General features: G+C 42.2%; 1 protein-coding gene across 21 annotated transcripts in view; it reads left to right on the forward strand.

Annotated features, from left to right (window-relative positions):
• RBFOX2 (RNA binding fox-1 homolog 2) overlaps positions 1 to 22,594 on the forward strand; it is a 275,113-nt gene that overhangs the window by 228,896 nt on the left and 23,623 nt on the right. For 13 of the 21 annotated variants that reach the window (XR_012906290.2, XM_075937848.2, XM_089781502.1 and 10 more), the window contains 6 exons: positions 2,771 to 2,824; positions 15,157 to 15,249; positions 17,910 to 17,970; positions 19,917 to 19,970; positions 20,093 to 20,185; positions 21,297 to 21,429. Coding sequence is in view for 20 of the 21 variants with exons in the window: in XM_075937848.2 (XP_075793963.2) it covers positions 2,771 to 2,824; positions 15,157 to 15,249; positions 17,910 to 17,970; positions 19,917 to 19,970; positions 20,093 to 20,185; positions 21,297 to 21,429 (488 nt within the window). In the remaining variant the exon portion in view is untranslated. The remainder of the gene's footprint in view (positions 1 to 2,770; positions 2,825 to 15,156; positions 15,250 to 17,909; positions 17,971 to 19,916; positions 19,971 to 20,092; positions 20,186 to 21,296; positions 21,430 to 22,594) is intronic. The other 8 variants (XM_075937889.2, XM_075937897.2, XM_075937873.2 and 5 more) reach the window with 3 other exon arrangements.

Here is a 22,594-nt window from a genome sequence, read left to right on the forward strand (position 1 = left end):
TATATCTCTTTATTTTTCTCCTTCAGGCTACGTCTACACTGGCCCCTTTTCCGGAAGGGGCATGTTAATTTCACCTATCGTAGTAGGGAAATCCGCGGGGGATTTAAATATCCCCCGCGGCATTTAAATAAAAATGTCCGCCGCTTTTTTCCGGCTTTTAAAAAAGCCGGAAAAGAGCATCTACACTGGCCCCGATCCTCCGGAAAAAGCACCCTTTTCCGGAGGCTCTTATTCCTACTTCAAAGTAGGATTAAGAGCCTCCGGAAAAGGGCGCTTTTTCCGGAGGATCGGGGCCAGTGTAGACGCTCTTTTCCAGCTTTTTTAAAAGCCGGAAAAAAGCGGCGGACATTTTTATTTAAATGCCGCGGGGGATATTTAAATCCCCCGCGGATTTCCCTACTACGATAGGTGAAATTAACATGCCCCTTCCGGAAAAGGGGCCAGTGTAGACGAGCCCTCAGTGTGTAGCCCAGTGCCTTATGTAATACATATTGAAACTTTTCACTGAATGCAAAATTAATTTCCTCATGCCCATGCTTATAGTGAATTCACTATCATATCCAAGTGTAAAAAACATTAATGAACTTATCTTCATGACACCTTTGAAAAGTGAAGTTGTATTATCATCCCCATTTTACAAATGGGAAACTGCAGCAAAGAAAGAGGCCTAAAATTGTCAGAAATATCCACTAATTTCTTGGGCACAAGTCGAGATACCTAAGGTCTGATTTTTAAGGATAACATCACTTCATATGTTCAAAGAATAGCTTCAATCACCTTCACTTACTGTCATGAGTTCTCAACACTTCTGCAAATCTTGCCCCAGGTCTCTCAAATTGAGTACCTAGAAAATTCACTTGGCACCTTCCAGTTTTTGCAACAAATGAGATGGGTCCTCATTAACAAATGACAGGTGCCTCATTAACTACCATTCTGAACAAGGCAAGGGTCCTGTGGTAAAAACAGTAAGGTCACATCATGCTATCATAATGCACATGCACAAGGGGGCTGAGTTAAAGTTACAAGATGCAATCTTAGTTACATCATTTCCTAACTTGAGTGAGTGATTTTGCAGCAGTAACTTTTTGATGTTTTTTAATGTAGCATGTTTTATTTAGGAAAATTTTTGAATGTAATACTATATGTAGGGTAAAGACCCTGGAATAACTGTACTTGTTAAAATTACTAATATGGCAAAATGTTATATTCAAAAGTGAGTTTGGATATTATAGTAATGTTTGTTTTATTACATTTTTGGTGTTTATATTTTGGTTGATTTGAACTGCCCTGTCCCTAAATGGATGAGATTGGGAGAGCACTTTTACTGTAGTGTGTGTTTGAGAGCACTGTGCAGGAGATGTTGCCTGTATCCATACAGTGGAGGACCCAGCCTTTTTATGTTCTTAGGAGGGTCAGATCTTGATGTAATACACTTTTCAGAAAGCAAGTCTCATTGTAGAAGTGTAACAATATTATTTCTGGAGGGCTGGATGCCTTTGGGCATTGCTTAGGCACTGCAGTGCCTTTCATCTGGAAGTCATCAGTGAGTATGTGTAAAAAATGTAGTTTGGTGCATCCTATTTCCAACTCCCACGTCGCAGTTACTATTTGTACTAGATGAGCAAGATCTTCAGGGCAGAAACAATCTCTCCCTATGAGTTTGTACACTGCCCTGCTCTCGGGTAAGCCCTCAGGAGATAGCTCCAGCCTTAGGGGCAAAAATCCGGTTAATCATTTGAGTTAACAACACTGATTGTCTCACACTCACACCTTGAGGATGGGCGGGCGTGTAAAAAACATGATTTAATATATTTTTTTAAATGTTCTCACCAAACTCATTTCCTACAGCCACAAAGGGCAAACTAGGCTAGTGAGTGGGCCCCATGAATGGTCATCCTTCATCTCAGTGGGCTGCAAGATTGTCATAATCAAGGCGGTCTCTCACGACAGGGTAGTTTTGCTAATTGTGTTTGCATACCTAGAATTTGCTGGGTATACTGATTGAAACTTAGCAGCACTTTGATTGGATGCAGAGGGAGCAGTCAATGTGTTGTTTCATGTGCTCCTGCTTTGCATTCATGTCACTTTAGTAATACCAGTAGGAAAAAAAACAGGCGGACAGAAACCAGCAGAATCTGGCAACCCTATGCGTGGATAACACAAAACAAAATGTCTCATGGGCCACATACTAAACTCCGATGGGCCACATGCTGCCTGCCACTGTTCTACAGTTTTACTCAAGACTATTGAACATTTTTAAGGTTGCCAGTCCTGAAAATTCCTGAGAGTTTCGGGCAGTTCCTATCTGTCTTATGCAGGGGAGATGATTCCCAAAAATAGGAGTCCTATATGATTTTCTCTTCAGAGAAGCAGGGTTACAATTCATTTTCTCTTTGCTACAGCCCTTTCAGGAAGCAGAGGGAATGATGTGACTAAATTTGGGAGGTGTCACTAGTCCAAAGGGAAACAGTAGAATGGAGGAGGAGGGAGATTGTTGAAAAAGTGAATGGAGACAATACCATAAAACTGATTTAGAAGTACGCCGAGAGAAGAAAAAAATAAACGAATGGGCCTATAATTGAGAGAGAGTCTGAGAGCCCCAGAGAATTGGGACAGCTCTGGGATTGTCACTGGTATTTAGTGCTCTCACTTGTGAGCCAAAAATGGAAGGACTCCCACCTCCCTTCTTTTCACGTGTAAAGATAACAAAAATAGAAAGAGGGTAAGTGGCTGGCAAGAAGTAAATCTTTCTTCTCTTGTGTCTCTGCAGCAGTTCGGAAAAATTCTTGATGTAGAGATAATCTTTAATGAGCGTGGCTCCAAGGTAAGTCCTGTTTCTATATCCAGTTTCTCTTGTTTTGATTGCACAGAGAAAGAAGTAGTTTATTGCCTGGAATAATGTGCTCTACAGTTATCAGGAGGAACTGGTGTAATGGGGAGGGGAGGGAGAAGCTCCTTCTGGGACTTTTTCCTGCTCCCTGTAACTCCAGTATCTGAGCATAGTTAGTTCTGGGCAGCACATCCAGATGCTCCCAAGCATTCCAAGTTCCCCGACTCTGAAGAAGGAGGGAATCATTTGAGCCCTCTTAGCCACAGTTTTCACTGCATGAGCAATGTGGTGCTCTCTGGGGAAGGAAAGACAAGGTGACATTATGTTGTGTATTGAGATCCATAAAATGAGTTTTGTTATATAGAAAAGTGCTTATTGAAAATAAATGGAATATCTCACACGTGCAAGGCATTTTTCCCTCGCCTTCAAAAACTGAATAGGCTGTTGTGAGAAATACTGGCCTTTCTTGATTGAGATTTCTGATGCTTAAATTAAGCACCCTCAGTTTCTCTCGGTATGAACCCATCCCTATTGAATTTCTATTGGTGCAGCTATTTTCACCTTTAAGATGCATTAAAAGGGAGGGAAGGTCACTTCTTTGGAGACCAGGCTTCAAATTGCTGCTCAGGTCATATGTAGAGAATTTCAGTGATCTTTGTCCTAACTGGCAGTTGGGTCTCATCTCATAACCAAGATCATCACAATGACAAATTGATGTGATTCTCTCTCTGCCCAGGAGGTCCAGCACTGGAATAGCAGGGAGTGTTGCAGGTCAGGATCAAGGTGCATTGGCAGAGCTCTGTGGGGGAAGCTTGCACAGTGCATGTCTATACTATGCTTGACTTAATCAGTGCTACAATTCCCATTCTCAATTAAACATGAAAATTTCCCCTCTCACATGAGATTTTTAAGATGCAAGCCAGCTAAGCAGTTGATATTTTTAAATCCCTGCCTTTTCCCTTGGGTTTGAAGTTCACAGCACTATGCAGCCTCACTTCTCCCTCAGCGATATACTTACATACATGGTTCTCTACAAATTCTCGCCTGTGTTCCCTAAATTGCCTTTTAAAATTCCTTACTCTCTCCATGTATTCTTTGGAATCCAGGCAAGGGGTTGTTTTTTGTCTAAAAGAACCAAGATTCACACTCCACTTCTGACAGCGCACACACACCCTTTGCCTATTTTGTGTGTTTTATAATCCAATATGGGTAAATTGGTTTCTAGATAGTTTAGCTTGGAAGTTTTCTTTCTCTTTATAGATACAGTAAATCCTACTTGCTTTTACCAGGAACATTCAGCTATGACTGAATCTGTAAATATTTATTCTGCTTTTGCACAGTCTGATGTTTATAGGCCAAAGCTGTCTGTGAATTAGCCTTGATTTTAGGCATTTCTCTTGGGCATTGTGAACAGCCTCTAGTAAAATCCCTGCTTTTCTGAATGTAATCCCATTTAAAAAAAAAACTGACCTGTCAAAAATCAGTGGAACTATATACAGTAAAACTCCATTAGTCCGGCATCCAGTGCTCTGGGACTCCTGATGGTCCGGCACCATCAGGAACCCGGAAGTGCTGGGGCAGCCAGACAGGCTTCCCCCATTCAGCTGCTGCTGAAACTGACCAGCAGTTGAATCGGGGAAGCCGGGAGCAGAGCAGCTGGGGTGCTGCCGGGTTGGTCTCGTAGCGCTGCCCCTCGGGGCTGCGGGACCAACCCGGCAGCACCCCAGCTGCTCTTGGGGACGCCTGCGGCAGAGCAGCTGGAGTGCTGCCGGGTTGGTCCCGCAGCGCCAAAGGACGGTGCTTCAGGACCAACCCGGCAGGACCCCAGCTGCTCTGCCCCAGGGGTCCCCGATTCAGCCGCTGCTGAAACAGATCAGCGGCTGATTCTAGGAAGTCCGGGGCAGAGCTGATCTGCCCCGGGCTTCCTAGAATCAGCCGCTGATCTGTTTCAGCAGCGGCTGACTTGGGGACCCCTAGGTCAGAGCAGCTGGGGTGCTGCCAGGTTGGTCCCGCAGCGTCGAGGGGCGGCGCTACGGGACCAACCCGGCAGCACCCCAGCTGCTTTGCCCCAGGCGTCGGGATTCAGCCGCTGCTGAAACTGACTAGCAGCGTTAGTTTCACCGGCAGGCTGAATCCAGACGCCTGGGGCAGAGTAGCTGGGGTGCTGCGGGGTTGGTCTCGTAGCGCTGCCCCTCGGCGCTGCGGGACCAACCCGGCAGGACCCCAGATGCTCTGCCCCAGGGGTCCCCAAGTCAGCCGCTGCTGAAACAGATCAGCGGCTGATTCCAGGAAGCCCCTGGGTCCTAAAGGTGCCAGATTATCAGAAGTTTACTGTACCTCTTTTCCCCCACAGTATCTGTGCTTTACAGTTCTATGTACGTTTCCATCTCCATACAAACCCCACCTCCTTCCCCAGTCTTGTATTAAACACCCACACCTGTTTTTCCCATTTCAGCAATGTTAACATAGGTGGTTTTCTGTGAAACCTTGAATTCTGATTATGAACATTAACTATGCAAGAAGATCATTAAGCCCAAGGCTTCTTGTTTTCAATTAAACAAAAACCATGTTTGCTGAAGAGTTATTTGCAAAATTTTGCTCTGGATTCTTATTAGATATTTTTAAAATCAAAACAACCCAGAGACACAATGTTCTGAATCTCCAGTTTGCTATTACCGCTTGTCAACTTCACAGCAATGAGTAGTTGTTTGCAAAACTGATGCTTGCTGTTTCAGAGATGGGAAACAGCCTGAATGGAAGCCAGAATACACCCCTAGAATGGTATTTTGCATCCTGCTATACCCAAAGCAATTATAATTGTTTTTTAAAAAATGTCAAAATTATTCCGACTGTGTGTGAAAATGGGAAGCACAAGTGTTACTGAGTGGGGTATAGCTGCACAAACCACCTGGTATTCACACTATAATATAAAAACAACAGTTTGGTGACCTGATGGTGAAGCAAAGGAAATGGATCTTTCTGGAAGCCCCTTACTCACTCTTGGGTTCTCCCCCCACCTCCAAAATAAAATGAAAAAAAAAAACCTGAATATATTTCTCCTGCCATGTGGTTTCCTTTATAATCTAATTGTATGAAACCTCTCTCTTCTCCTCCTCCTCTCTCTTGGGAATCTGAAAGCAGATGCTCCTGCTGCCTGCCTTGTGCTGTGTTCTCAATGCTCCCTTTCCCTTTCCCATGGTTTCTAAAGGGTCTAGCTTGTATGTGTGTTTGGTAAATATTTAAGGTTTAAAGGTAAATCCCAGATTCCCCTGGTTTTGCCCCCCACCCAGTACGTGATGGGGAAACTCTTCCATGGTCTGAGCAGTTCTTTGTCCCTGCCTAATGATGGCAGAGGTTCTCTGCCAGAAATTGTTCCAAGGCTGGTAAATATAGGGATTTGAGTAAACGTGAAACTTTATATCCTTCCTTTTGGGTCCACCTGAGATGAACTGATACCTTTTCTTTCTGCGTTGTTAATTCACTTAGATGGGTGATGTTTTATTTTTTTACATTTTGCGAGAAATTGTACCCAACAGGGCAAATGATCATGGTCCCCGCACACCTGAGGAATACAGTAACTGAGTCGTAAACAATATGTCACAACAACTTCACACCCTGGATTGGGTTGCCCATTTTATAAATTGCATTAACAACTTTCTGAAGGGTGAGGTGGGGCAGGGTGAATTAGTTCCAAGTCATGTTGTGGTTTCCTCTAATCACATGATTTGGATTCCAGACTGCTCCTTTGATCAAGTTTGTTTAAGATGTCAGTGTTGGCCTTGGTGATCTTTACACCAGTTCTGTGCTCTTTCCCATTAGAAAGCATAAGTGAATGTTAAAAAGCCTCTTGGTTTTCTTGTTGTTTTTCAGCTTGCCTAACAGAATGACTTCAGTTTTCCCTCAAATAGAATGTTTTTGTTTCCAGGGAAACTAGCTTTTTGGTTTTGATTCCCCTAGCCTATCATTAAATTTCTAGTTGTAATTCATGTAAATGGTACAAAACTCCCATTCCCAATTCACCATCCATGTTAGTGGGAACAGAATATATCAAGAGTAGGTGAAGGTTTATGATGCTCCCTTATTAGGGAAGGCACCTCTTTTAGTTGATGTCCCAACATTAGTACAACAACTGAATAGGTTTGTGTGTTTGCAGAGTTAATGCTTAGCTGCAAGATAGCTTCCCCTATGTCCTATATGCAAAAGCTACATCAGAACATTATACCAGAAGGAAACAGCACTTTTTTTCTTCACGAGCCATTCAAGATGCAGTGTTCTGAGGGGTGCGTGATTATATTAATTACAAAATAAGACTGCTTCAGAACTACGAATCTTGGCTGATGAGGGAATCATTTACACACAACCCTCCTCCCCTCCCCCCCCAGAATAATTCAGTTTTAGTATAGCTCCCATGTCATTGGATTCAGAATGCTACAGTGTTTCTTAAACTGTGTTCCGTGGCACACCGGTATGCTGCGGAGAACAAGAGAATTCAAAATGGCTGCCCTAAAGGGACAGGCGACTTTTTTTCTCAATAACTTTCCCCTGGCCCTTTTTTCCCCTCAATAACTTCCCCTGACCATCCCCTCCCAGACTTTTTTTTTTTTGGGGGGGGGGGGGGTCAACAAAAAATCCTTGGTGTTCCTCATAAAAAAATTGTTTGGTATTCCTCGGTCTTAAAAATTTTAAGAAACATTGCTGTAAATTATGTCTCCTGCTGCCTTATATGAGGGAAACCCAGACCCATCAAAAAAGAGTTAGTCCAGTGTCCTCAAAAGTGTTCTGAATTTCTATGGGAGAGAAGGTGGTATCCACAAGAGCAAATCCAATGGAACTCAACCCTAAAAGGGGTTGTGACTTGGATAAATATACATTGATCACATCTATAGAGTTCCACTTTTAACTGCTAGCTGACAAACCTCCTGTCAACAGTGCACACTGCTACTGAGGTGACCCAGGCTACTGGCTACATATCTGATTACTGGATTTTGATTCCCAGAGCAATTTATTTCACACTGGGCTCTCCGTAGAGTTGTTTCAGGATCTTGGCACGAGGGGGTCTCAGTGCATTAGGGTTGGGCAGATGCAGTGAAGCTCCCTGGGCATTGATTCATGCCCCTGCAGTTGAGGAACTACGCCCAGGTAGCTGTTTCATTTTAACATTTGATAAAATATCATACCCATTCTGTATATTTTGTTTTAGACTCTGGCAGTTCATGCAGAAAACAGGTAGAGATGGTTAGTAAGCACACTGAAACATCCACCTCCCCCCGAAATTGACTTCCTGTACTGAATGTTGCCATGGCAGTCTGTGCTGCATCAATAGCATCTCCTGCATTCCTGAGCTCTGAAACCAAAGAAACCCAAAAGTGACGATTAAAGGGCACACATGTACAAATCTTTCTCTCTCATTTCCTCTGCTATCCCCAAGTAAATCATCTTATGTTCACATGCTGCTCCAGTGCCCAGTCATCACCTCTTCTTTCCCCAAGGATTGAAACACACCTCCTGGAGCCTTGCTGCTAGAGGTATGGAATGGGGGACATCACCTTGTCAAACCTGTTCCTGGACCTATATCTGGATCTTTAGAGGAAAACATGATCAAAGAAAAAAATAGTGCAGAAACATAAAAATGGGTGTAAGAAAACAAAACCAAGCACCTTACCTCTTGAAGCATCATCACCAGAATTTATTTATGTAAAATCATATTGCTCATACTGCAAGTTCAGAATTGGTCTGGCAGTAGCAGCAGCCCAAGTGGAGGCTTTCTCACCCTTATGATAAAAAGCAAAAAACAGCTTCAGAACACTGGTAGTCAAACACCCTTCCTCTTGCTAGCCCTACCCTTAAAAGCTAGGGTCAGGGATAGGAAATCTCATAGAGTCATATACTTGCTCCGTTCGTACAATTTTTACAGCATAAGATAGATACAGAAAGCACACTCCTGTTTTTTAACAGTATGGCTGCATGCTACTTAGGGCTTGCCTAAGTTAACTCTTGTGGGACTTCTGCGCAACTACACATGCTCAGAATTTATGTCCCCTGCAGATTTCTTTACTTTTCCCTAGAAAATGTCTCTGATAGGGAAGCTACAAGAGCAGTTATACTGTGCCTCCCAGTAGGGAGGACAGGACCTCCTCTTCCCCAGCATGGCATCCCAAGCTGTGTCCGACCATCCCCCAGATTTCTCCTGAGGCTATAGGAAACTCTGTACACTCCACCCTCAACTTCACTTCCTACACCTATCGCTCCTTAGCTATAGGGGGAATAGATCAATGTACAAAATATTGTGCATAGAATTTTTATTACTTTGGTTTAGAATTTTTAATTTTGGGGCACAGAATGTCCTGAGAAGTAAGCCTAAACAAGAAGGCTGTTCCCATTTAATGAAAGCTGTAATTTTAAATCCATTTAGTTAAACCAATGGAAAAGGCTGTGTGGACACTCTTATATTGGTTTAAATCACTTTAATTTAGTTTAAATTAAGTCAGTAATGCTATATCTACACGGCTGACTTTACAGTGGCACAGCTGCTCCACTGTAAGGTGTCCCAAGTAGCTACTCTGTGTTGGCAGGAGAGAGATCTCCCCTCAGCATAATCACTCCTAACAAATATGGTTGTGACTATTTTCTTCCACTATTTGATCTGAGGAAGTGGGTCTGGCCCACGAAAGCTCATCATCTAATAAACCATCTTGTTAGTCTTTAAAGTGCTACATTGTCCTGCATTTTGCTAATAAATAGCAGTAGCTATGTCAGTGGAGCTTTGTCTACTCTGCTGGCAAAAACCGGCCGTGTAGACATAGCCTGGGAGAGCCTCTCCTTTCAAACATAGCACTGTCTACACCAGCGCTTCTGTCTATGAAACTTTTGGTCGGGGTATGGGTTTTTTTTTCACATAGCTGATTGACAAAAGAAGTGCCAGTATAGACATAGCCTTATTATTATTTTATTATTAAAGTGAAATAAGTGTGTCCACACAGGTATGTACCGATTTAACTAAAAATTGGTTTTAAAACAGACAAGATGAGTCAGTGCCACTTTTTTGGGCGGTAGGGAGGAACAGGTTAGCAAGGCCCAGAGTAATTATTGGGAATGAAAATGACGTAGCTAAGATCTTGAACACACACCATCTTGAACCTGAGCGAAGCCTGGTGTGAAGTTTAATTTCTGCTTAGTGATAGCTAATTTCTGCTTAGTTTATACCTGTTCTTAATTAATTTAAGACAAACTAAACAAACTGTGGTGGAAAACAAAATAAAAGAGTTAACACTGCCAGCTGGGTACTGATTTAACTAAATCCATTTAAAATTACAGCTATGTGCAACTCTGCATATAGACAAGCATTTAGTTTGATTTTCTTTACTGACCAGAAGTTGTATACTATTGTCCTACTCCAGGGTTTAGGGAATATGTTTCCACTCTTTAAACAGTTGTTTGTTTCTGAAACTCCTGCTCTGTTGCTGTTGGTGCATTCCAATCACTCATCTCAGGTGGATTATGGAGGAAAGGTGGAAGGTCCCCTAATCTCTTCTAAAGTCTTGGAAGCAGGCAGCCCTCACTGCTGGACTTTCCTGGCCATGTCTCTATGCTTCTGTGTCTTAACTGTATCTATAAAGAGGATTTATTTTCAGAAAACAACTTATTTTTGGTTAAAAAAATTTTTTTTGAATGTAGCAGCAAATTAAGGAAATGCCCTTCAGAGGCTTTGTGTTCTAGCAACACAAGACAAAGATGCTGCTGCTCAGGTGAATGTTCTAAGCACAGTGGAAAACAAAGAGTTAACAATGCATGGATTTCAAGGGATTCGGTTTAGTTTCCTTTGGTTTTTATTTTCTGGTTTTTTTTGTTGTTGTTTTATTTTTTGTTTGTTTTGTTTTAATTTCTGTGTTCTGGCCACACCCAGGAGAACCGTCTGCTTTTGATTTCTCCCTTTACGGTCACATGGTAAATTTTCTTTCTCATTCTTCAGAGATGGAAACATTCAAAGACTATATTTATCTATCTATCTATCTATTTTTTACACTGCTCATCCTGTTGCTTGTTATTTATTGCAGAATCTGAGGCCAGACTAAAAGGGTGACAGTTACTCGGTCTCTTCAGGGCCCTCAAGCTTTTGGGAAAATAGAGAGGGCTACAAATTGCTCAAATGTTATAGCGAGTTTTTGGGGGGAGTACCCAGTACTGTCTAATTTTGATCTTATTTCCTACTGACAGTCGAGATATTAGCAAAGTTGAGGGTGGGATGGAAAGCCATAACAGTCATATTCAACTTAGTCTACTTGTAATATTTAGAAACCCCAGATCTCTCTTGACCCAGGCCTCTATTGTCCCTGAATCTGGCTCTCTGCCTGCAGAGGTAGAGAGTGCCATTGCCCATTGTGGATCCAAGCTAGCAAATATTTTTGCTTGAAACTTCCAAGAATTGTTTTGTGAAGCAGTTAGTCAAGCAGAAATTATGAAGGAGAGAAAAAGAAGACTGCTATATATAGGTACCAAATAATCTCCATTCTTTTGTAAGCCACCTTTTTATATGGATTTTTAAAAATCAGTTCTGTGCCTTTTTACTCCCTCATGGACATTTCTGAAACAAATGAAGAAAATAAAAATTCTGCCAGGTTCTTTTTTTTAGAGGGGAAGAAGAGTGGAGGAGAGGTTGTTTACTTCTTAGAAATAAAAGTAACGTCAGGTCAGGTTTGGTCCAGTTTAACTGGAGTAATAGTTGTATGCAGTGTTGTAGCAGTGGAATACTAGAATACTAGTTGGAAGTTTCACATATGCACTATATGATGCATACTTTAATGCATCCATAATGTAAAGTGTTAATTGGGTATTACAATTAAATAAGTGTTAGCAGAGTGATAAGACTGAGGTCTTATATGCATAAACTGAACCAAAATAACTAAATTAGTTTTAACTCATATCTTTTAGTTATTTTGGTACAAGTCTGTATGTGGACGTTCATTTTGGAATGAGTGCCCCAGTTTGATCTTACTAGTTGTTTAAAAAATTTTTCTTAAGTTCATTTGAAATAGGGCATTCTTATTCCAAAATAAGTGTCCTCATGCAGATTTATGCTGTCTAGAATGGTGTGAAATAATACCAATATAGTTATTTCGGTTCCAGTTTGTGTGTAGACAAGCCCTAAAGTCCCTTGTCCTCTGTTGCTCCGTTTTCTGTCTTTTGTACTGTCATGATTTCTTTCTTTTTTTCTCCATAAACTCTTCCATGACAGATAATTACTGATTTTTTTTAATGAAGAAGCAAGTTTTTATATTCCGTTTTTTACATTTCAGACTGCCTTTATTCACCATAAAGAAGCAGAGGCAAAACCATAACTGTCCCACCTTCATGAGTTGCCTTTAAAGGCAACCTATGATCTTATCCTCCCTTGACAGCCATCTCAGCTCCAGCATGTTTGAGGCAAGGTTCAAAAGGGTTTTATCAATTCAGACTAATTTGTTATTCCTGATTTTCTGCCCACCACGTGGTCCAAATTTTGACTTATTTCAGCAGCACATTTTTAAGCTGCTTTGAAAAAGGAGATACTTATTAGTCACATAAGGTTATTGTTTTTTTTAAAGTAACCAGGAAAATATAATTGGCTAGAAGTTTAGATTCCTGGGATGAGAGAAGACATGAGATTCTCTTATAGATCCAGCACAACAGTTTAATCAACTATTATTTGTTTTATTCTTGATCTTAAAAACAAACAAGAACAATCCTCCTCTCCCCTTTACGAATGTAAAAGGACTTTGCACTGGAAACCTTGTTGTGAAGGATAAGGTCTTCTAAGGATGTTAAAATGTGGTTAATTGACTAGTTGACTAGTCAATAAGCACTTCCGCATTTCTCCTTTGAAATGTACAAGAGCCCCAGCAGGGGAAGTGCTGCGTGGAATCCGGGGTCAGCTGGGGACTCCCCAGCTGATCCCGGGTTCCAGGGAAATGCTGCAGGGAGTCCCCAGCTGACTCCGAGCTCCGGAGCTGCCCCTTTCGATCGCACAGAGGCGGCATTTTAAAGGGGCAGCCTGCCACACAAGTGGCCGCCTTGGGGTTTCAAAGTGACAGCGTTGTGCTGCACTGCCACTTTGACGTGGCCCCCCCACCCCACTTTGCTGCCTTTATCTCATAGAGGCAGCAAGGAGGGATAACGACTAGTGAACTCCTCAAAAGACAATCCGAGAACCAAATGCTTATCAGATAGTCGACTAGTCTTTAACATCCCTAAGGTCTACCATGCAGAAGGCTACTGGAATAACAAATGGCTCAAACCTTTAAAGTTCTCATTTATAAATCCTGAAAGAACACTTGTAAAATATGGCCCACTATCCTTTTGCTGTTAACCTTGTTTAGAAATCAAGCTACTACTAATCCACTTCATCCCCTGCATCTTCTGTGTGTTGAGAGAGAGGGTTACAGAGCTGAGATGCAAGACTATGTCTCTGCAGGGAAATGGCACTATGCACATTACTTGGGCCTGTTTGTTTCCATTACATCAAACACAAGGTTTGTTCTCCCTGCTCCCCAGGATGGTTCCAGCACAGGTTACTGTCAGTACACAACTGGTGTTCATTGTATACCAAGCCACAGGAGCTAGGTATTCCTTTTCTGTTCATAAAGGATCTTAAAAACAATCAGAGGTGAAATTTTAACCTTGGTCCCTGACCAGTAGACTTATATTAGGAATGTCCAAATCATCAGGGTTGTCTGTCAAAATATATCATTTGTCGCTAGTTAAATTCCTGGTTCATTTAGTCATGTCAGTCCATCTGTGTGACAGTGCAGTTCATCGCCATGGGAGTCAGTGTGATTGCACAGTTTTATGATTGAATGAACACCCATGAGTAGAGACTTAGGAAAAAGATTATATATGTTATGTTCAGGGTGGCCTTGACTAAGTAAGGCCTAGAGCTTTGCCTCTTTGGGGATATTACACTAGTTTTGGGGCCACCATAGTTACCTCAACAGGTCTAGGTGTTGGCTTGAAGTGGCTTCTATCATATCAGGGTTTACAGGGTTTGTTCAATGACTCTCAGCATGCCCACTATACAGACTGTTCCAGCGCCCCTGCCAACAGGCCAGCGTGAAACCATTCTTCTCCAGCTTCAGAATTCAAGCCCACCTGGTGATACATCTGGTCTCTGCACACAGTGGAGAAAAAACTGTGAAAGCCTTTGGAAGTGGGAAGTATTAAGATAGTGACCCAGGTGTGTAACTGAGTTAGGAGGAAGGCAGCTATTGGTAGGGGATGTCCGCTAAATCCTGTCATGGCCTATGACATTAACACACACAGAAATCTCGGTCAGACAATTTATGGATGTGACATGACATGTCCGTGACGGGAAAATTTTACATCGCTCTTTTTGACAATATATAGTGTTTTACATGTTGATATTTTGGTACCACCGAGTAGCCCGAGATCGCATTGGGACCTGTACTAGGCACTATACAAGCATAGAAATAGACACGATCTCTGCCCCAGAGACCTTATACAAACATCTAATCCTCACAACAGTTGTGTGAGGTAAGTAAATATTATTATTGTATCCATTTTACAGATGGGGAAAAAATGAGGCACCGCGGGTGACTTGCCCAAAGCTACAGGGATGTCTATGTAGGAGCCAGGATCAGAACATGGGAATTCCTGGTGCCCAGTGCTGAATTCCAACTACATCTCTCTTCTGCAAAAACAATGGGAAGTCCTATGGCACCTTAAAGACTAACAGATTTATTTGGACTTAAGCTTTTGTGAGTAAAACCCACTAAGTCCAAATAAATCTGTTAGTCTGGATCTGCCAAGAAAAAAAAAAAAAGGGGGGGGGACAAGTCCCGTGGCACCTGAAAGACTAACACAGCTACCCTTCTGAGACTTCTCTCCTGCAAAAAACTGTTGAAATGACCAGGTGCCTTGCAGTACCACAAAGTAGCACAGGCTTTAATTGGCAGTGGCATGAAATGTCCCGGCTTGGGTTTCACCAGCCTCTCTACATCAGAGTAGAGTAGGGTCTAGGATTTACCTTTTAGAAAATTTGTCTCGAGTAACTTTGTACTTCTTTTTTGGTCTGGCCTCAATTGCTTTTACATTTTCTTTTCATTATTATTTATTATTATTATTTAATATTATTATTACAATTCTTTATTTTATTGAATTGAATTTCTTTTGTTTATGAAACATGCATGAACCAACTATGTGACTCTAGGAGAGTATTGCTGAGTTGTGCTGATGTCAATTTCATACTGTGATATTTTTTTCTCTATTTACCTAGAGATCAGTATTTCAATATATAACGATGTGCATGTTTTCCCCCCTTCTCCCGCTGCATGCAGGGATTCGGGTTCGTAACTTTCGAGAATAGTGCTGATGCAGACAGGGCCAGGGAGAAATTACACGGCACCGTGGTAGAGGGCCGTAAAATCGAGGTGCATGTCTTCAGTAATTCAATTTCTTCTTTATATTTATTCTTTTTATTTCTTTTTGTGTCTTGCCTCACTTATTTCACATTTGGATCCCCGTCTTGTGTGTGCGTGTGTTTGTGTCTGTGTCCTTCACCCCAGTGCACTGAAATGTATAAAAGTGACATCCCTTCCCCCAAAAAATCTTTGATTGATTTGAATATTATTCTTTTTCTTTCTTTCTTTTTTTTTTTTTTAAGTTTGTTTCCCACCTACTCCAAATTTTTGCCCTTCTGCTGTCTTGATTTTCCTTTGCTTCAGTTTGTGAGGCTCCGATTTCCTGTTTGTTATCAGGCTTGAACAAAAGTAACTCAAAAAGTACTGTCTGATTTCTAACTCTGTGTCTGACAATAAAGCAGGGGGCCAGCCAGTATCCTCTCTTTCCTCAGAGGCCAGTTCTCCTTCATATGAGTGTGAACTGATGTTGAGGGCAGGGAAGAGGTACCGAATGGGCTGCGATAGCTGCCTTCTACATCTACCTGCAGTTAATTAAAGTTAACTCCTAAAACTTCCTGTAAGGAAAGCTCTCAATACAAGGGTTAAGTGGCTGGCCAAAGTAGATTCCATATGAGGCCTTTGTATGGTGCTCAACAATTTTCTGTTCCACCTTGTTGAAGGCTAACTGGCCCCTTCCCTTTCTCCCTCTTTCTTTAAAAAAAGAGTACTAAATATTAAAAAATATTAAACAAAAAAGCCGCCGTTTTGAGTAAGATGTCTGCATATTTTGCTTTTTTTTTGTTTTTGTTTTTTTATTTCCCTTTTCGATGGTTTAGCGTTTAGGGCCCTTCACTTGACTCACTCTTTCCATGGTAACTATACACAATGCTGGCGATGGTACGAGTTGGCGGTAAGTGAAACAAAAGCGCTAGAGAAGAAGCTTATATTTTAAAAATTTTTCTTAAAGTTACAAAAACAAAAATAAGAAAGAAAAAAATCCATCTGCCATCTCACATTAACACTACAAAATGTGATTTGACTTGTTGTCCCCACCCGCCTCCTTTCCCTTTTCCCCTCTTTTATTTTCAATGCTGTTGAGTAATGCCGCCTGGACTTTGGATGTACGTATCGTTTTGTAGCAGTCTGAGCTGTTTAATTACTGACTTCATGGTGATTTCCCCTTGCACATCTTACTCAGAGTTACTGAACTCCAGTTTGGCTGGTTTTTATTAATGCACCCATCCCCTACTCTTTTCTCTCCTTCCCCTTCTTTTTCTTGCTGTCTTTCCCAGACCTGTTTGTAGCTATGATTGGTCTCTCTCTCTCTCACCTCTTCCCTCCTCCCTATCCTTCCAGTTTATTTCTTTACTCAGTTAAATGCAGCTGTTGGTCTCTCTTTGCTGACTGGTGGTTTCTGATTGGTTCTGGCAGTTTTTCCTTTGAGTGCTTGTGTTGCACTTCGCTATAGCAGCTGATTTTGGGCACTCGCTCCATCTTAATGATTGTCTGTGAGACCCTCTCTTCTCCTTCCCCCTCCCCCAATCGTTTTTTCTTTCTTTTATTTGTGTGTGTTTAACTGCATGCTCTCAGTCTTATCATTGTTGTTTCCCATTCTTTCTTTTTTAAATGTATGTTTATATTGTTTTTGGACCAAAACTAGAGTAAATGTGATTCCAGGCTCCCCTCGCCTGCACTCGCTCACCTTTCCTAAAGGACATACAGAAACTTTTTTTTTTTTTTTTTTTTTTTTTTTGGCCAGTGGGGGTGGGAGAAAGTTATTTCTCCTTAAGACTGGCTCCTTTCATTCCTATTCTGGTTTGAGATTTTGACAGATTCCTACTAAAAAGCTTCACCCTCCTTGCAAGAGCTCCGAGGCTGCCTCTGACACAGGGCTGCAGTAACTTGGCTTTCATACCCCATCCATCCTTTCTTTATCAGCACCACCTCTGCTGTAACACCCACTTGCTACTGTAGCACTCAGGAAGCTTGGAACTATACGGAGCTCTGTAATGAGGGTGGAGGGTACAATGAAACCAGGAAACCCATCTATACCTCTGCATTTTACGTTGAGAGATTTTTGTGAGAATTTTAAAATCAGAGATACACAAATCAGTAATCCAAGGACAAATTGAAACTGGGCCAGCATCTCACAGGATTCCAGAGTCTCCCTTGGCCTGGAAAGATTAAATTCAAGACAACTATAATCCATGTTACTTTTCTTCCTGAAGACTATTTATCTGTGACATTTGGGGATTACCACATTTTAATAGTGGGCTTCTAAAAGAAGCTAGCTTATTCACCACCTGCTTTGTTTGTCCTCTGCCTCAGCTTCAGAGATCCCCCATCCCTACCACTCCAGTAGGACTGGGACAAGCTATCAGAAGCTTTTTGCCCATTGGATTGGTGAGCTGCAGCTATCCAGTGTGCTCTAATGGTGGCAGGATGTCTGAGAATCCTAACTACTCTCGTTGGCCTTTTGTTTAAATGCATAAAGTGTCACAATTTGCTGTAATGTTTACAATTAAATGGCAACTCTAATAGTAATTTAAATGTCTTGCATTTTTATAAAAGTAGTTTGATTTCTTTGCTCAAAGATATATAGACTATGTAGTATTGGAGAGAGGGGTATCATTTTCCCTAACATCTTGTGCTTCCTCCCCTCTCCTACCCATCCCCTTTCTTACTTTTAGGTGAATAATGCCACAGCGCGAGTGATGACCAATAAGAAGATGGTCACACCATATGCAAATGGTAAGAGAATGTTTGTGCTAACGATAAACTGAAAGGTTTCAGGGGTGGTGACAAACACTACAGTGCAATCTCTGGCTACTCAACTGAAGTCACTATGGGAAGTACAAAGTGATTGTGCTGTGTTACCCTGGGAATGGGGACAGAGAATGTATAAGATTATTCAGAACCAGAAGTTGGGTTACATCATAATGACATTTAGATCACGGTGACTGGCTTGAGCATCCTTTGGTTTGTCAACCCGTTAAGCAGGGGTGGGGAATCTAAGGCCCAGGAGCCAAATGTGGCACCATGCTTGCCTGGATCTGGCCCCTGAGGATTGGGGCTCCCCCTAGCTCTGGTGCTGCAGCTCCCCCACCATTCCCCAGGCAGCTGGAGCACATAAAATCTAGACCAGGCCTCCCCATAGACTCTAGTGTGTGAGGGGAATGTGGAGAATGTCTTTCTCCTTCTCAGTTGGAGGCCTCCTCAGTGAGGTGGGTTTTTTCTTTTGTTTTTGTTTTGTTGGTTTTTTTTTGTTTTGGTTTTGGTTTGTTTTTTGCTTCTTACTCGTGTGTGGCTCCTGACTGATTTTTTTTCTGTGGGTTAGTGACCCTCAACCCAAAAAATGTTCCTTACCCCTGCCATTAAAATGAAGGTATATGGCATTTGGGCAGTTACAGGTGTGCTAGTTAGTGTTGTTCACTGCCATGTGAAAGAGACGAGGTTTGGTAATTAAAATCCATATCTATCCAGCTTCTTGTCTTGGCACCCATCATCTCAGTGTCTTGTTTACAAAGTTGGCAATGCACAGGCAGTAGGCCCCGTGCTGCAGAGATGGTATGCATTACATCATTGTGCATTATCCCCCAGCATATTAAGTACTGACATTTTTGAGCTGTGATCAAATCAGACCAAAAAGATAGTATTTCAAAGATGGGGATGCTTAGTTAAAGTGTGGTAAGTTTCATAGGACTCCTGTGGAGGAAAGATATGTGATATTTAATAGTAAAATCTGCATGGTTTCCAAGTAAATAGATGAGGTATTCTCTGAAAAGTAAAGACCTTTTATTGTGAAAATCGGGTGTGATCAAGGATCCATCCTAATCCTAGTTCTCTTCCCTTTTTTATTAGAATAAGCAGAGACAAACAGGTTTTCCAGCTCTGAAAATGCCTCAGTTCATATCAATCTACAATGGGAGTTTTTTCACCAGAAGCAGTATTTGCTTATTTAACCATTGCTCTCGTGTGTGTTTGTTTTTATGGTTTTCAGTTCTTGCCCATTGTACAGATTCTATTAAATGATTCCCTGGGAAAGATTGGATCTGAGGGATATAACATGGAGAAAGCAGCAAAGTATAAATAAAACGGAGAAGAGAAAATGTGAATGAACAAACTTGTTTGAAATATTTTGGTGCAGTATACTGTGTGAGAGATTCAGGTGTCTGGGAAATCTCAAATCAATTGCCATGCCATTGTCAGTGGCGTCTCCAGTAAATATCATAGCCCATGTTTTTGAGACATAGGGATATAATTTGACTTGCCTGAGGTCACAGATTGAATCAGTGGGTTAGACATAGTTAGAATCCATAGCGTTCCCAATGATCATATAGCATACTAAGAACTGACAGGAAGATTCACAGAGAGAATGTAGGGTCTTGTGAGCCAACTATGGGATTTGTAGTTAACACGTGTGTAAGAAAGTTGGCAATCTGCTCCGTTCTGTTTCTTATAGCTTACATGAGAGGTTTCTATGCAGTGGATCAGCTCATATTTTGTTCCTATTTCTCATATAATCATCTATATCTAGGAAAGGTAGTCAGCATCCACTTAAAATCACAGGGACCTTGGTGGAAGCAGGAGTGGGAGAAGCACCAAAAGCTGAGTTTCAGATGCAAAGCTTATTTTCCTCTCTGGCCCTTCCCACTGTTTCTCCTGGGTGGACTCATTGCCGTCTCTGCTTGTTTCAGGTTGGAAATTGAGCCCTGTGGTTGGAGCAGTGTACGGCCCTGAGTTATATGCAGGTAGAATTTAAGTAGACACTTCCATTTCTGCCACTTAACTGCAGTGGTGTTTGTTTGTGTTCACAGTCTGCTGTTTCTTTATAACCTTTTTACGTTTTTTATTCTTTTTAAAACTAAATTAGCGTCCAGCTTTCAAGCAGATGTCTCGCTGGGCAATGACGCCGCAGTGCCCCTGTCAGGAAGGGGGGGTATTAACACTTACATTCCTTTAATCAGTAAGTAGCCCCAGTTGGCCCCTGTACTGTTACTGTGCTTGAGTAAACAATGATCTGCTAGCCCTCTTCTCTCCAGCCTGTATGATATATACTTGAAAGGATGGGTCTTGTTGGGGACGGATTTGCCACCATCCAGTGCCTCCCACCTGGGCAGTGGTCATGACCTTTTCATCTTGCAGTGCATTTCTATGCTTGGTTTTGACTGGGGCTTCTGAAATAAGGAAGATGCAGAACAGGAGGGAGGGGCGTGTAAGGAGAGTGCCACTGCTTGTACTTCAGAAACAAAGAAACCAAACAGACAAATCCCCAAAGTACGTATTATACAAGCTGCCAAACTGCGAGTCCACTTGCAGGCCCCCTAGTGGCATGCGCCTGGAAGCACCTTGGGTTGAGTTTGTGCCTTAACAACTGGCTCCTTCTGGGTATCTCTTATTGCATTGTGTTTGCAGCTGCCTCTGAGGTTTTGACCTAATTTACCCTTGGCCAGTTTACTCCAGCATGAAGTGTAATAAAACAGGGCCCAATATACAAGTAACCGGTTACTGGTCCCATTTATCAGAAGATGATGGGCTCTTGGTAAACTGGCATTTTATGGGGAATTTCTGCAGCCTTACACAGGGGTTATCCCATCTTTCTGGCTTTAAATTGAACATGGGGAGGAGGGGATGGCAAAGCAGGGGACAGGGACAGGACAATTGACTGTTTAAGGGGCTCATGCTGAATTATTTCAAAGAGCCTCATCCAAATTTGGAAGAGTCACCTGCTACAGTGGTAGCAACTCTCTGTGCTTCTGATTCTTTCTAACCAGACTGTATGGCAGTGTCAAAATGGGGGTGGGGAAAAAAACTGTGCCATGTTTGCAATGAAAGAGGCATGACACAGCATTAACTCCTTGCATGCTAGACCTCTCTGCAGCCCCTCTCTCCCTGTGGGCTGTGATGTAGCAGGAGGTACACTCTTTCTACAGGGCTGTAAGCATGCCCCTTTGCTGGACAGACGCGGAGCATCCCATAGCCCTGGAGCCTATTGTATTATTTTGTTCAAAGCAGACAGTTTTGAATGGGGCACAAGTTCTGATCCCTCTCATCTTTCTTCTTATCTGTCTTGACAGTTCCAGGCTTCCCCTACCCAACTGCAGCCACCACAGCAGCTGCTTTCCGGGGCGCACACCTGCGGGGCCGAGGACGGACAGTGTACGGTGCAGTCCGGGCAGTACCCCCCACAGCCATCCCTGCCTACCCAGGGTAAGCACTGGACATCAAAACAGAGTGCTCTACACCATATTGAGAGGTAGCTGATTGGCCAAGGATAAAAATCAGAGTTCTGTTGGATGGTGAGAATCAGGCTGCACCACTACCAGAGAACTCTGCCCCCATTGACACTGAAAAAGGAAGATTTAAAATCTTTTGTTACACTTACAGGATACTGTACACGTCAGTATCCTGATGCTCATGGAACTAAGGGCAACTGCCTAAGGTACCAGTGGGTTCCTTCTCATGTGCATTAGCAGTTTGTCCATGTGAAATTATCTATCATTGGCATGACAAAGAAAGAGTCTCAAGTCTGTGGAGTGAGGCAAGTTCTGTTCTCTTCACTCCTTTGTATTTTGTGATCCAGGAGTGGGGCGTATTATCAGTTACCTTCATGCCTCACCATCTGGGAGTAGGGCATAGGAGAGCCAGTTACCCACAATGGATTTGCTTTCTTTGTTGGAGACAGTTTAAAAAGGTTTAAAACAAAGATCAATCAAGTCCATTTAAATTAAGGTGGGGGTGGAGAGGATGTATAGGGAGAATGAAATGGCAGTATGTTTCTAAGAATGGTATGAAATACTTGATGAACGCGTGATCTAGCATCCTTCACCATCTGATTTTTTGTTAGCCTTGCAGTGGAATGGATCTGTAGCAACAAACTATGCTGTTGTTATTTGAAAGATGTACATTACTGGGTTTCTTTGGGTTATTTGAATCTGAGGATGCCTCATTCACATTGCTTACCCCATGCAGACTGTTTTCCCTGTTTTCAAGGCAACATCCTCACATTTTCACAGAGGGACTTTCAGTGAGAGAATCCTTCCAGAGAGCAAAAAAGTTGGACATGCACACCCGTTTGTCCTTATTAGGCTAGCTATGAGGGGGGAGAGCATAGAACATAAATCTCCTAAAATCACAGTACTTTTGGACCTTATCCTCAGATGTACTGATCGGCTTGGGAGATGTATAATAGATTAAGATGGAGGTTACTGTGCCCTTTCTTTGTAAAATCCAGTCTGGCTTTTAAAATAGAGCTCAGTGAAGCAAGTTGCCGTGGCCAGACATCTGTCTACCTTACAGCAAGAACTTGTAGCAATAGTTGGAACTGCTTTGTAGCTCATGTTATGCAGATAGATATTTTAGGCTTAGTTGGTCC

Source organism: Pelodiscus sinensis, chromosome 1 (genome assembly GCF_052426305.1).
Source record: "Pelodiscus sinensis isolate ZL-2025 chromosome 1, ASM5242630v1, whole genome shotgun sequence".
Taxonomy (NCBI): domain Eukaryota; kingdom Metazoa; phylum Chordata; order Testudines; family Trionychidae; genus Pelodiscus; species Pelodiscus sinensis.